At 36.5% G+C, this 16,492-nt stretch overlaps 1 protein-coding gene across 2 annotated transcripts in view; it reads left to right on the forward strand.

The window, feature by feature from the left end:
* The window catches only part of BTRC (beta-transducin repeat containing E3 ubiquitin protein ligase), a 189,321-nt gene that overhangs the window by 104,215 nt on the left and 68,614 nt on the right, over nt 1–16,492 (forward strand). For both annotated transcript variants that reach the window (XM_004370049.2, XM_004370048.2), the window contains one exon: nt 2,476–2,565. In XM_004370049.2, the coding sequence (XP_004370106.1) occupies nt 2,476–2,565 (90 nt within the window). The remainder of the gene's footprint in view (nt 1–2,475; nt 2,566–16,492) is intronic.

Here is a 16,492-nt window from a genome sequence, read left to right on the forward strand (position 1 = left end):
CAAAATAGTTTCTCATTAAACAGTTAGTACACATGTTGCCCTACATCAACACTATCCTTACTCAACCTTGGGTTCCCTATCACCAGCTTTCCTGTCCCCTTGCGCCTTCTAGTCCTTGTCCCTGGACTGCTGTGCCTCATTAGTCCCGTTTTGTTTTATGGGGCTGTCCAATCCCCAGCTGAACGGTGAACCTCGGAAGTGACTTCACCACTGAGCTAAAAGGGTGTCTGGGGGCCATACTCTTGGGGTTTCTCCAGTCTCTTTTAGGCCAGTAAATTTTGTTCTACATCCTTCTCTAGCTCTGTCCAGAACCCTCTGTTGTGACCCCGGTCAGAGCAGTCAGTGGTGGTAGCCGGGCACCCTCTAAGTACTGGACTCTGTCTGGTGGAGGCTTTGGTAGCTGTTGTCCATTAGTCCTTTGGACTAATCTTTTCACAAGTAGATGAATTTTTGAAAATTCAACTTGTTTAAATAGAAAACTAATTTTGTAATATTGATGGGGAAGTATATATCTCTACTGACTTTCCCTCCTCCCCCATTTTTTTCTTAAATCCTATTTTTATCTACCTATTGTGTTTATAGAGAATGAAAGTTGTCCAGATGAATTATTTAAAATAAATATCATGAGTTCATACTGATGTAAATAGATAAATGAATAAATAAACAAATAGGAGGAGAAATCACAACTGTTCTTTCTAGAAGACTTCAAATTTTAAGTGTAGATAGAATGAGGGAGATAAAACATTACCATTAGAACATCATGGTAAAAATTACCATAGGCAAGATTTACCAATGGATGCTAAAATTAGTGCACAAATGTTTAAGCAGAAACAGAATGTATAGTCTAAAAATATTTTTCTTAACATATTTAGTAACTCCTAAGAGAAAAATAATGTTTATTAGAGAGAATCTTGGCAGGCACGACATTAGTCAAGTGATCAAGGTTAACATCACCAGATATACATACTTCCTGATCGGATATGTTGGGAAAGGCACATCACCTCTGTGGTATACTTCCCAATAATGTATAACCTCAATTTAGTCATGAAAAAAATCATACAAACCCAAACTGAGGGGGGAATTCTATAGTTTAACTGATTAATACTCTTCAGAAATAGCAGAGTCATGAAAGACAGGAAAGACTGAGGGAGTGTCACGGATTAGAGACTAAGGAGACATGAGAACTAAACGCAGTATGGAATCCTGGAGTAGATCCTGAACCAAAAAAGAAAATGGATGTTAGTGGGAAAACTGGTGAAACTCGAATAAATTCTGTACATTATAGTTAATGGTATTGTACCAAGTTTAATTTCTTAGTTTTGATAAATGTTCTTTGGTTATGTAAGACATTAACATAAGAAGAAGCTGGGTAGAAGGATAGACAGAAGTCTTTACTATTTATACAACTTTTCTGTAAATCTAAAATTATCTCAAAATTTTAGAAAGTTGATTGTTTCCTATTGTTGGTTTAAGAGATTATCCAAGTCTTAAGATTTTTCTCCTTAATTCCAACACAAATATTTATATTAGTGATTCTCAAAGTGTGGTCCCCAGACTAGCAGCATTAACATCAATTGCCAATTTGTTAAAAATGCAAATTCTCAGAACCCCCGCAAATGATTCTGATTCGCACTAAAGTTTGAGAACCATGCTTTATATTCAGTAAAAGCTTAAGATTAAAAGGAAACATTTTATTTTTATTAATGTATTGGCCAGTTATTAATAATGAGTTTGCTTACCATAAAGTATAACCAGTGCATTTTAATCCATTTTCTGTGCTTTGTTCTATTTTAATTCATCTTCTAAACAGACTACCAGATGTACTTAAGGAGTGATTGTTAAGATCTGGATAAATGTTGATTTATCTTCTTTTTATGTCCTGCCCTCAGTTTTGGTTTATTCTTTTTTCTTCTTAAAGCAAAAATGAATGCTTCATATACTTATCCTTGCATTGCAGTATTCCTTCAAAGACTTCATGATTAGATTAGTTTTTGGGTTTTTTCTTCTGGGTAATTGGAAAAATTTTATCCATTGTTCTGAATAAGAAGCATGTCTTCTTGCTACTTTTAGGTCTTGATTTTTTTTTTTTTAAGGTTTAAGAGGGAAAAAGCAAAAATAGATCTTTTCTCAGGATAGTAATGGCTCTATTTTAAACAGAACTAAGTTCTTAAATTTTGCATTAAAAAAAAAAAAAAGCTACATCGCCAGTACCCCCCACTGCTTTTCTCATGCTTGTTCATGGTCATATCAGTGACTCTTGTGGATTCTCACTTTCTTTGCCTCCTCTTCCCTACCTTGTCCTTCAGCCCTCATAAATCTGAAATTTACAGATATGGTTTATTTGTGTGTTGATTTTGAGAAATAAGACAATTTGAAAACTGAGTCGGAATCAACTTGACAGCAGCGGGGTTGGTTTTTGGTTTATGTAGCAGTATTTCAATATTCAAACCTGTTTCCAAAAAATTCTCTTTACAGACTTACAACAGCTGTGCCAGACTCTGCTTAAACCAGGAAACAGTATGCCTAGCAAGTACTGCTATGAAGACTGAAAATTGTGTGGCCAAAGTAAGTGATATTACTCATCAATGTATATTGTACCACATGACAACAATGCTTTATCTGTAGGCACCTTTACTCAGTATCGCTATTACGAGTATTATAGGATTATATATTTAAGAACAGAATATAAGCAGGAATCATTTTATCCAAAGAAGGTTGCTAGTTGATTTCTCCATCTCTTCAATTGCAGCAGAATCTTTTGATTATGTATTCTGGTCACACTTTAGACAAATTCACATTTGTTACTTAGCACTAGTTATGGATTGTCACAAATCAGTAAGATTCGTGTAAGATAATATACAATTGTTTTTATAAGTTCATGATTTTTAAATGCAATTAAGTATAGAGTATACCGTTACAGGGATTGTGAAATATGCTATAGAAAATCCAGTTACTATATCATTATTATTATGGGTATTGAGTGGCTTTTGATAGAAATATTGCTTTTGTTAATCTTTATCTGAGTGAACAAGTGTGTTTAGTCATACATATCAGCTACGTCTTTCTTATATATAATTATGTGCCGTTCTATAGCCTAGATACAAAGATGATCTAAAATATTAAGAGATCTGAGGCTTTTCGTATCAACTGTGACTGAAATTTGCCTAATATCTCTCAATACTCAGAAACTTTGACCTAAATTTAAATGCCAGCCATTTGATTAGTCCATGAGTAAATAACATTCCAATATGGGCTTTGTTTGTAGATTTTTACTTTGCATATCTATAAGATTATTGCCTTTGTAACCATTCAGAGATTTGTCACTGTTACAACATTCTCAGCTTTTAACTACTTTGATCTATTCTATTATATACCCAGGCCCTCAGTTACTACTGTTATTATTAGAGACAGGACTGGTATCATGTTTGTTGTCTTCATCTTCTGGTACAAAAATCCAAGGATAGGGATTTTTTTTTTTTTTAAATGATTAAGGGGTTCTTTTTTTTTTTTTAATTGTGTTTTAGGTGGAAGTTTACAGTGCAAATTAGTTTTTCCTTTAAACATTTATACACAGATTGTTTTGTGACATTGGTTGCAGTCCCTGCAGTGTGTCGGCACTTTCCCCCTTTCCCTTTCCACTCTGGGTTCTCTGTGTCCAGTTGTCCAGTTTTCCTGTCCCTTCCTGCTGTCTTTTCTTTGCTTTTGGGCAGGTGTTACCCATTTGATCTCGATACTTGATTAAACTAAGAGGCATGTTCCTCACGTGTGTCATTTGTTTTATAGGCCTGTCTAATCTTCGGCTGAAAGGTACTGGGAGTGGCTTCAGTTCTGAGTTTGCAAGGTGTCTGGAAGCCATAGTCTTGGGGGTTCCTCCAGTCTCTGTCAGACCAGTAAGTCTGGTCTTTTTTTGTGAATTTGCGTTTTATTCCACATTTTTCTCCTGCTCTGTCTGGGACCCTCTATTGTGATCCCTGTCAGAGCTGTCGGTGGTGGTAGCTGGTCGCCATCTAGTTCTCCTGGGCTTAGGCTGGTGGACGCTGTGGTTCCTGTAGTCCATTAGTCCTTTGCACTAGTATTTTCGTTATGTCTTTGATTTTCTTCATTCTCCTTTGCTCCAAACGTGATGGGAACAATGGATGTATCTTAGATGGCCACTTGCAGGCTTTTAAGACCCCACACGCTACTCACCCAAGTGGGACGTAGAACATTTTCTTTCAGAACTATGTTATGTCAGTTGACCTAGATGTCCCCCAAGACCATGGTTCCCTGCTCTCTGCCCCAGTAACTCAGTCCCTCAAGGTGTTTGGATATGTCTAGGAAGCTTCTACAGCTTTGCCTTGGTCAAGTTGTGCTGACTTCTCCTGTATTGTGTATTGTTTTTCCCTTTACCAAAATTAACACTTGTCTACTAGCTAGTGATTTCCACTCCCTGTTCCCCCCTTCCCTTATAACCATCAAAGTTTTTTTTTTCTGTGTGTAAACCTTTTCTTGGGTTTTTATAATACCTGTCTCATACAGTAATTGTCCTTATTGATTGACTTATTTCACTCAGCATAATGCCTTCCAGATTCATCCATGTTATGAGACGTTTCATGGATTCATCATTGTTTTTAATGGTTATATAGTATTCCATTGTGTGTATGTACCACAGTTTGTTTATCCATTCATCTGTTGATGGGCACTTAGGTTGTTTCCATCTTTTTGCTATTGTGAATAATGCTGCAGTGAACATGGGTGTGCATATGTCTGTTAGTGTGACAACTCATTTTCTAGGATATATTCCTAGGAGTGGAATTGCTGGATCGTGTGGTATTTCTATTTCTAGCTTTTTAAGGCGGCGCCTTACCGTTTTCCATAGTGGTTGTACCATTTTACATTCCTGTCAGCAGTGCATAAGAGCAGAATATTCCTCGACCTCTCCAACATTTGTTATTTTCTGTTTTTTTAATTCATGCCAGTAATGTCAGGGTGAGATAGTATCTCATTGTAGTTTCGCTATGTATTTCTGTAATGACTAATGACGGCGAGCATTTTCTCATGTGTCTGTTAGCTGCCTGAATGTCTTCTTTGGTGAAGTGTCTGTTCATATCCTTTGCCTGTTTTTAAGTTGGATTATTTGTTATTTTGTTATGGCGGTGTTGAAGAAGTCTATAGATTTTAGAGATTAGACCCTTGTCCAATATGTCATAGCAAAAATTTTTTTCCTTGTCTGTAGATTCTCTTTTTACTCTTGGTGAAATCATTTGATAAGCATAAACGTTTAATTTTTAGGAGCTCCCAGTTATCTAGTTTATCTTCTTGTGTTTGTGCATTGTTAGTTATGGTTTGTATTGTATTTATGCCATGTATTAGGGCCCTAGTATTGTCCCTGTTTTTTCTTCCATGATCTTTGCCACATTTTGAGTTAGTTTTTGCATATGGTGTGAGGTATGGGTCCTGTTTCATTTTTTTACAGATGGACATCCAGTTTTACCAGCACTATTTGTTAAAAAGACTGTCTTTTCCCCATTTAGTGTACTTTGGTCCTTTGTCAAACATCAACTGACCATAGGTGGATGGATTTACATCTCGGTTCCCAGTTCTGTTCCACTGGTCTATATGTCTGTTGTTATACCAGTACCAGGCTGTTTTGACTACTGTGGCTGTATAGAAGTTTCTGAGATCAGGTAGTATGAGACCTCCTACTTTGTTCTTTTTCTTCAGTAATGCATTGCTTATCCAGGACCTCTTTCCTTTCCATATAAAGTTGGTGATGAGTTTTTCCATCTCGTTAAAGAATGCTGTTGGTATTTGGATCGGGATTGCATTATATCTGTAGATCACTTTGGGTGGAATTGGCATTTTCACAATGTTGAGTCTTCCTATCTATGAACATAGTATGTTTTTCCATTTACATAGGTCTCTTTTGATTTCTTGGAATAGTGTTTTGTAGTTTTCTTTGTATAGGTCTTTCATGTACCTGGTTAGACTTACTCCTAAGTATTTTATCTTTTTAGGGGTTATTGTAAATGGTATTATTTCCCTGATTTCCTTTTCAAAGTCCTCTTTGTTGGTGTAAAGGAATCCAACTGATTTTTGTGTGTTGATCATGTATCCTGCTACTCTGCTGAATCTTTTTATTAGTTCCAGTAGTTTTCTTTTGGAATCTTTGGCATTCTCTATGTATGGGATCATATCATCTACAAATAGGGTTAGTTTTACTTCTTCCTTTCCAATTTTGATACTGTTTCTTTTTCTTGCCTTATTGCTCTAGCTAGGACTTCAGCACAGTGTTAAATAAGAGTGATGGTAAAGGGCATCCTTGTCTTGTTCCCATTCTCAGGAGGAATGCTTTCATCTCCTCTCTGTTGAGAATGATGTTGGCTGTTGGTTTTGTATAGATGCCTTTCATTATAATGAGGAATTTCCCTTCTATTCCTATTTCATTGAAGGGTAGGGATATTTTTTATTTTTTGTTTTATTTCATAAAACATGCAGCAGTCTTTGAGCCTAGCTTATCAACTGAAAATATATCATACAGAATATAACCATTGGTATGATCCATATAAGAAATGTCAGAACTTATTAAAAATTATAGTTAAAGAAGATAGTGTTCACAGGGATGCAAGATGTTAACAATAGGAAAAACAGGGTCTAGAGGGGAGGAGGCCATATGGACCTCTGTACTTTCTGTGCCATTTTCTGGGAACCTAAAAACTGCTCTAAAAAATAAGTCTATTTAAAAACAAAAAAGAGCTTGTCGGTACCTGTCTCTTAAATTAGAATGTCTTAATAATTTGCTGTAAAACATGAGTACTGTAAATTACATATATTTATTTTTTCAGTCACTTAGTCATAACTCTCAAGTGTTAATTGACCCTGTTTTATATCTAGCATTTGTGCATGGAGTGGGGGTGGGGGATCATTTATTTGGGCCTTTAAAAATAGTATTTCTCCCTTTTGGCCATGGTACTCTCAGTTTCAACACAAGTCGGTGACTTCTGCCTAAACAAGGTAAAATCTTAGCCTGATCACCGATCCAAGGACAGGGTGACAATTTTAATGAGTTTCATTGAGAGCTGGCCAAGTGAGCATCTGTTCCTTTTGTTTTCTCCATACTTTGTAAGCCAGGATCTCTAAGCTGCATAGTTATGTTGGTGTGTGTCTGTATGATGTGTTTTTTCCCTCCTCCCACCTTGTACTTCAGTGGTGCATGGTTAGAAATCTTCTGGCATCTGGCACAATGGCATAATTTCTTTTATGCTCTTGGGTGAGGAGATAAGTTTGCTCATTGCTGCTCATCAGTCTGTTTCACGTGCTCCCAGATGGTGACCCTGTCATCCCATTCTTGCTTATTTTAACATTTTTGTGACACCTATATCCTTTCTTCATTCCCTTAAATACTCTAATTTAATAATGACTTCTATCATTTCCTATTGGAACTCACCTAACTTGCTGATTTCCTTTACTGGCCTGCATCCTGTCTTCTGGTTCACTGCTTCAGATTTGAGCCAATAACCAGTTGAGCAGTGGCAAACAAAAACATGTAGCTAGAAAAATTTCTTCCTTGCAGCAACCACCAGTGAGGTACCAGAACACGGGAATAGTGAAAGAGTTTTCCCTTTTCATTTACATGTGCTATATAGTGTCTCATGATTCTGTGCTGTTTCCACTGGCCTCATTTATTGCTTGATCTTTGAAAGGTAATGACTTGCCGTTATTTTTGTAGGTCTGTAAGCTTGTCCCTATTTCTTGTTCTTCACCTTTAACCCTAACTGAATAGTTTTATCTACTACACTTGATAAGGCTGCAGTGGTTTTTCACTTGGTACAGTTGTCTGTTGTTGATTCAGATTGTTCTCCAATGTGGCCTTGAATGTCCAACTATCTCCAGGTGAGAGCAGCTATAATATAGTGGTATCAACCATTTTTGCCCTCTGACTAGTTCAAAGTAACTGAATTCTAATAAAAGTGACTTTGGTTTGGGTGGAGATACTAATTACAATCCAAAATCTTATTGAATACGGTTTATGTGAGTTTTAGAGAAGACATTAATACCAGTTATTCCCTTAAAAAACAGCAGCGTTATTACGCTTGGATCCCTATAGAACATTGCACGTGACCCTTCTTTACGAGAAATATCTTAGTCTCACATTAGCCTTTTTAGAATACCAGAAAACAAAGCTGAAAGACAATAAAAGATTTCGCTGTAGCCACTCTAGGTTAATAGTCTTCTAAACCTTTAACTTGAAGAATGAGGCCTAAGATAAGATTTTAAAATAAAAATGGGAGGGGAGTCATTTTATTAGTATAACTTAATCCAAATAATATTTAGAGCCATTGAAATGTCTCTTTATTTTCTTCAAAAGCCTTTCTTCTTACTAATTATAACCCTGTAGTTCATGTGATTTGTGTCTGGAACATGATGAACATTATTGTAGCTTTAAATGGACAGTCATTATTGACTGTCAACTTAGTCTTTAAAATCCATAATTATGTGTTGCTTAATTGTCAACCTTCATGATGTTTTTTTAATTGGTGAAGACAACTAACTGGAAAACTGAAGAGCATTAATTTCTTATGTTATTTTTTTATTTAGTCAATATTACTGAAAATTTTAGTTTCAGGCTTCAGGCTTTTCCCTAATTTACCTTTACACACACACACACACACACACACACACGCACACGCACACGCACACGCGCACGCGCACGCGCACGCGCACGCACGCACGCACGCGCGCAGTTCAGATTGAGTTATTTGTACACATCTGCCTAGATTCTTGGCCCAGATAGTTCTGCCTCTTTGTGATTCAGAAATAAACACCTTCAGTAGTCCTTTGTAGATGTTTTGTATCTTAGTTGTTGTTGTTGTTATTGTTATCGTTTTTTACTTGAGACTAATAATCCGTTTGCAACTGACTGAGACAGAAAAATGTGACTTTCCACTCACTCCAGATTTTGATAGAAGACTTGTTTTATTTATTTCCAAAATTATATCCGCAGGAAACAAGCTGTTTAAATTCAGATTATGCTGAAGCAAAATGGTCCTGGTATGAGAAGCAACGTGCTGTTTTACGAGCACAGAGTCCCTTTTCTCATAACTGATTGATAGTAAATATTTTCCTGAAGAATTATTGCCAACCATGAACAGTGCAACTGTTTCACTTTTTTTCCATGCTACTTGCTGTACCAGCCATTGTCGGTAATTAAGATCTACAATTCACAATGCAGACGTTTGCACTTCCTCTGGGTCTGTGCTATTTATAAGGCATTTCAGCTGTTCAGAGTTTCTTTTGAGTTTTAAACTACATGTTAACAGGTTTCTTTAATATACTGTTCCACAAGTAGCATGTCAGATGGTCCATTCTTCGCACAGGCGCCTCTATCAGGTCTAAACATAAGCTTTGTGGTGAAAGTATACAGATTTAACCATATCATTGAGGCCAACGTGGTTGGAAAAACTCTGGAGTAACATGTTACACATTAGCCTTATTGCTTTTTCAAAAAGGCAGGAATGAAGTTTAGAAATAATTTTTTTATTTCATCTTTAAATGTCCACATGAATTGAATGAATGTTAATGAGAGTTACAGAGCAGTTCTGAGAAATAGTAAAGTGACTTTTCCAAGGTCACTTTGAACTGATAATAGAAGCAAGGACTCCTGTTATAGATAAAAGTTTGTGCATTTGTCCAGTTAAGGATACAAGAATACATTTCTTTCTAGATGTGCATGATATTTAAGAATACAGACATAGCACACCAAAATGGATCAGCAGATTGACTACACGTTTGTTGTGTAATCAGCTTCAGGAACCCTAAGTAGCGTATGCCATTGGTGAGGAAGTGTAAACAGGCTTCCTGGTCTATATTACAATTGGTAGAATTCAAAGCCATTTCCAAACAAGAAGACAGTTAATTAAAAGAAGAAGAAGGAAAAAAAAAGTCCAGACCCCAGCCCAGAATCTTTGTGAATTATGCCCTAGAATCAGAGTAACTGCTTGCACAGGCTCCTTGCTACCCGCACTCATTGTTAATCATACAAGAAAAAGAAACAACAAAGTGAAAGCTGTCAACAAAATGTTTAAAACTTTGCCCTGAGTGGGGATCATACTGGCTGTTTTGATGCCTGAAGTTCAGCTGCATTGATTCTGCATGTTGGCTGCCAGCATCTTCCAGCAGAGCAGATCTGCAGAGAAAGGCAGGACACGGATTTCAGAGCTGATTTCTTGATGGCCTTTGAATATAGACAGAACTTTATAGCAAAGCCATTCCAAGGTAGTTTTATTTGACAAAAGCTAAAACTTTCTGTCGTTCTTTTGAACTGCATTGTTTCTGTAAACTTCTTTTCCTCAGTGAACTCTTTATAAACCTTTTTTTAGATAGCAGCAGCAGTTTAACTGTTGGGAACCACTGATACATCTGACTGAGGCACTTCAAGATGCTAGAACCTATTCACATTTCTATCGAGCCAGGGAGCTAATAAGATTGAGTTTGTTTTGTGGACTGATCTAGATTAGCATGAGATGAGCCCAGTCAGTGTCTTCCTCAGTGAAAAGGGAAAGGTTAAGGGAAAGAGGGGTGAAGGAAGAAAGTTCTTCATCAAGAATTGACTGCAGTATTGCCTGCTGATGCATGTCGGATCACCCACACAGAGAGATCACATGGCTTCTCCAAAAGTCAAACGATCAATTCGCCTCGTTTTGGCTCTGTACTTAATGCACAAACAGTGCGATCTGCGAGGCTGTAATTGCATTGTTAGGGCCAAGGAACAAGCCTGTGCCTTTTCAGCAGACAGCTGGCAGGGAGAGAGGCATGTTGTTAGGAAAGAGAGAGGCAAGGCAAATAAAATTACTGCTAACGCTCAGAGATCGGCAGGAGTCCTACTTGCCTAATCTTACCGGTGGGAGCAAGCGGCTGTTGTAATCCAATTATAGCAGCATAAGCAATTTGTTAGACACTCCGCATAATGTAACAATTTCCCAATAAACTCTGACTTGTAATAACGTCGGCAAGAGTCCGCATAAATCTGCCCGAATGGTGGGGGCTGGAGCTTTCGGCTGGGGGCTTCCTTGTAATTGGCGCCATCAGCACGTTTTGCGGAGTGCAGTATGGTGCAGTCTTTTAGTGCAGGAATTTTAAGGAGAAAAGCATGGCACACGTTTCTTAGAAAAAGAAAAGTGGTCATTAAAGGGGGAGCAGCAAGAAGGGCATACTCTTCCCTTAGTATAGAAAGAAAACAGGAGGAAGCCATGTTTCCTTCCAATACTAAAGTGGGGGGTTGGGGAGAGGCGGGGAGGGAAGAGTGTGTGGATTAGTTAAATTCCTTTATTTAAGGACATCGGTTTCTATTATTTATGTCTTCTTTCTTCAGCCTCCCCCCGCCCCCTATGCTGTTCAGGAAGCATTTAGCTAACATTCTCACAAAATGTTCACAGTCGGGCAAGCCTGGAAAGGCCAAACTTAAATTTGTTCTTATTCTAGAGTTTAGCATTTTCTTTACAACATGAAAATATATTTTCTTTGTGCCCAGAACAAATCTTTTAAAGATACTTGTCATGGAATATCAAACCTCTCAGCAGAGTTCTGCCTTCTGCTTTAAGAAACCTTCTCTTACTGAAGGGCTTAGAACCCAGCTTGCTGTTTGCTTAGCTGGCTTTACTCTGCTGCTTATTTTCCAATTCAGAAATATATACTGAATATCTTTGAAAAAAGGTTTAGTAATTTTTCTTATTGAAAACCTGCATTGTTCAAGAATACAGTCCTATTTACAACAATATCCTGCTTGATCATTATAGAAATAATTTTGTTCCCTCAGTCATAAGATTTCTGTTTTGGAAAAATATTTGTTGTTGCATAGAGCAAAATAAAATTAACCAATATTTATTGATTAGCATTTGTAGTCACAGAATAGGGTTTCTTATTTATACGAGATATAGGAGGTGAAGAGTACTCATAGATTTCAGTTAATAGATTTTTCATGCTACCAGGTACACACTAAACGTTAACCTACTTTCTTAGGCCAACCCAGCCACTTTATTGCTGTTAAATTTGTGTCAAAACCAAGCTTCTGAAATAAAAACAGAATTCTTCAAAACTTCATGTTGCTGTGGGTATTATTACAATAAATATTTACTTTTCGTGTAAACATTTCCTTCTACTGAAGCAAATGCTGCCTTCTTTGACTAGAGCTACATCAATAAACTGCAGTGCCTCTAATAAAGCCACTCAGTGTCTGGGTTTAACTAATGGCTGATTTTCATGGCTTTGACAGTGAGCTGTGTGAGTTATTTTCTCCTGATATTGTAAAAATAATGAGAGTAAATTAGAACAATCAGTTTACATAGATAGCTCCTGATTGGAGGCGATGGGCAATATGGCAGCAGGTAATCCATCTTCGGGCTCCTGTCACATTAAGTTCAGCAGTGTGAAAAGATCAGGTGGGATAAGCAGGGATCCTGCCCAATCGCAACACTGAAATTAATGAGAAGAGCGTTGTTCTGTGATCAACCTTTTAATTAGCAAGACTGGAAACAGAGGGAATGGTGAAGGCAGGACCACAGCTGTACAGTGCCAGGCACAGTTTCCAAAAAGAGAAAGAAAAAAATCTGTGGGTTTTACATTACATTTTTCTTGCTGTGTACAGGCCTTGTGTTTTCACTCTAGAGCTGGTTTACCGACTTTAAGAAATATTACCTACTTTCCAAAGTAATGTCACAAATATGGATGATGTATTAATAATCTGTAGGTCATAATTCTATCAGGGATCTTTGAGGATTTTGATTACCAGCACACTTTCTTTGGCATTGCATTCGAGGTTTTAAGTTTTGATTTTTTTTTTTTTTAATCAGGTAACCAGAGAATTAAATTTTTAAAAGATGTGCCTATTCAACCTCCCTTCCCCACTTCCTCAATTTGGAGTTCTACTCTTAAAAGTAAAATGAGGGTTTTCTGAGTAGGAACGCTTCTGTCATTTTGAGTTGTTTAAAACAAGAGCAAAATCTAGGCAGGAAGCTATGGAATATTTAAAATTGTGTTTTTTTCCTGATTCTGTTTATTAGGAAATTCAGGGTTTGTTTTTTTTTTCTATACCATTGACTTCTCAGTGTTGGAGGCTGTGTTATTTCAATTCATATAATTGAGAATTGAATATCAATCAAGTAGGGTGTTTATAAGAGGAAGGGGGGAAAAATCTGTGCGGTAACTGAGACTAAAGGTTGATCATCCATTTAAAGCTCAGTTACACTAAAATTGTAACCTTGTTAATCATCCCTATAATATTGAAAAATATGATATGAGACTATAGAAGACTTTAATGAGCTAAATTTTCCATATCAAATCAGCGCCTGTTTTCTGAACCTTTCTTGGCAGGCTTTAACTTTGGGAAAGTATAATAAGGCCATCAGGATTTGCAGTATTTTAATTTTTATACCTTAAGGTGAGTGGTGCAGTGTAACCTGTGGAAGCAAGTAATATAATGTAGGTTATATAAATAAATTCACATATATTCCAAATGTCATGAGATTAAAAAAAGTTTTGTTAGTATTAGCAGTTAATTGACTTAAGTGACATTTTATTTTATGTATTGACATATAAAAGCTGGTATCCATCTGAGTACAGAATTAACAGGAAAGAGTAAAATACAGTATGAAATATTCAGGTTAGGTAGTTAATCATAGGACTTTTTTCATAATATGTATAACTTAATGGAGATTGTAAAGTCACTCTCTAGCCTTGCAGCTCTAAGATACTATATTTACAGAGACTAAGTCCCTGATATTATGTCTTCTCCATGCAAAACTCATAGAACAAAATCAGTTCACTTTCCCCTAGCACCCACCCACCTTCCACTTCCCTTAAAAAAACAAAACAAAACAGAACAAAAAACCTCCTTAATATAGTTCAAGGGCTTGTGTCAGAGCAGAAATCTGATTTTTGTTTTGTTTCGTTTTTTGACTGATAGTGAACTTTTCCTGAAACTATGTGTTTAAACTTGTATGTATCAGTATTTTAGGATCATTGCCACAATAACAAATATTGTCTAGAACTCCTGCCACACACACACACTCTTTAAGAGAATGGCATTACTGCGCATATCAATATTCTAAAACCCACTTGGTAGAATTTTGCATATGTTTCTGCATGCTTTAATCTGGAAAAGAAATTTTTATTCTTAAAGCTTTTACGAGTTTTTGTGACCATTCACAGGTGTAAACATTCTCCTCTCTACTAGTTTGACAGCTTCAGAAGCCTGGGCTCATAAGCTTTCCGTGAATAAATATGTTCTTAGTCATATGGTGTAAATATATCGCTTACAAAGCTTGTGAAACCCAAGTCCGCCTTTTGAACCTTTCAGTACTCATGAGCTCAGGATCTGTACATGTGAAATTTTATTCTTGTGTCGTGACTTCAGCTTGTGAAGCAAATGAGCTATGAACCTGAATGACTATTTCACTCTCTACCAAGTTTCGATAAAAACAAAATAATACTTTCCCCATTTCCCTACAGTTCTGAAGTTCCATCTGACTTAGTGATCTTGCCAATATTCCTGTTATTAGAGTTCTTTTCCAATAAGATTTGCTTCTTAAGACCAGTGTTAAAATAGACATTCCTTTTTTTGAGGGCATTTTATTTGTTTATATAGTAATCCCAGAAATGTCCGACTGGTTGAGTGACCAAGAAACTCTTTTTTAATTTCCTAACAGACGTAGAGTTACCAAGTCACCTTAAATTCCACTAATCCCAAAGCTCATCAATAGGGTTGATGAGAAAATTTTCATTAGTCTGGTCCTTTGGAGCTCACTTAATACACCATATTTAAAGTTCTTGTGTGTGGAACTAGTTGAATCTTTAGAATTTTATCATTACTTCTTAGTTTTCATCTCTCTTGTGGATTTTGTTTGTTTGTTTTGGGATATAGTCCCATGTGAAGAATTGAAAATGTTTATTTTCTTTCTCAAAGTACCTTCAGGATGGAAGACCTTTATTTATTTATCTTTCTTCCAGTTTTGTACTACTCAGAAGTTTGAGGAGAGAATACGTTAATATTTATGTATGTAGTCTGTTTTAATCTTTATGTGAACCTGATGAAATAAATAATATTACCCCTGTCTTACCGTTAAGGAGTCTGAAACTTAGAGAAGTTAAGCCTCTTTCCAAATTTTCACATCTTTAAGTTGTAGAATCAAGTTTTGAACTCAGATCTCTCTGACTTCCAAGTCCTGGCTGTACTACACCAGGTTGCCCTTCAAGTGGTATCTGGAGGCCCCATATATCTTTAAAACCAGTTACCGTCTATATATCCATTTGATTTCTATAGCACTTTTAACATGTAGCAAATGTTACTTCCTCATCTTTTTTCCTCCTCTCTACTGCTGTAAATTGTCTTGTTCAGACTAAACAGAGCCAAGTACTGTATCCAGAAGAGTTAACTATCTCTATTCTGGGTTACTTAGTCAATAATTGTATCATACAGCCTTAAAAGCTTAATAATAATCACCTAGCTTATCAACATAATATATAGATCTGTGGAGTCCTTGGGTGCAAACAGTTAATGCACTCAGCTGCTAACCAAAAGGTTGGAGGTTCAGATCCACCCAGAGGCATCTCAGAAGAAAGGCCTGGCAGTCTACTTCCAAAAAATCAACCATTGGAAACTTTATGGAACACAGTTCTACTCTGACACACATGGGATCACCATGAGTCAGAATTGACTTCACGACAGCTGTTGTTTTTATATGTGTGTGTGTACATATATATGTATGTATGTAAAAATCTTTAAAGGATCGAAGATGATCTCATGACTCATGTTACATTGTATTGCATACAGACTAAATGGGCCAGTTTGGGATATTCAGTTCAAGGTGGTGACTCATACCTTAGTAATTGTTTTAGAAGTTATTTTGAAATACAGATCTCATCCCGTCTGTGCCAGGATTTACAGTGTAAGTATGCATTGGCAGTCCTTTCATACCAAAAAATTTGTTCCCGATTAATCTTGGTAATTAATTTTGTCAATTAAAAAAATCTCCCTTAAGGCTTCAAAGCCCAGGCTCTGTCTGATTACACGTCAGCAGATATTTTTATATTTGTATGCATACTTCCATACATGGTTTGGTAATTGAGAAGACATCGTGATGAGAGTGTCAGAATTAGTAGTTGGACCTTGAAATCCTCTGTTTCATAGAGGAGGATTGGGTCAGGGGTGAGTGATTAAGAAGAAGTAGGTTCATCGAAAGTAAATGAAAACAAAAATCAAACAGACAAATATCATCATTATATCTATATCTACATATCTATATTGGAATATCCCTGGATATAAGAATAGAATTGTCAGTTAAGGTTGAAGTAAATTTCAGGCCCAGACTTGTAAAAGTATGTAAGGAGCACTTGCTTATATGGAGCGCTAAGACCATGACAAACAGGAGTGTTAAAATACTTCTAGAAGTCTGAACATAAATTTAATTGTGCTTTATACCTCAAACGTCACTTCTCTAATTTTGTCCACATTTTCTAG

The sequence above is a fragment of the Trichechus manatus genome, unplaced genomic scaffold (genome assembly GCF_000243295.1).
Source record: "Trichechus manatus latirostris isolate Lorelei unplaced genomic scaffold, TriManLat1.0 scaffold00007, whole genome shotgun sequence".
In the NCBI taxonomy this organism is placed as follows: domain Eukaryota; kingdom Metazoa; phylum Chordata; class Mammalia; order Sirenia; family Trichechidae; genus Trichechus; species Trichechus manatus.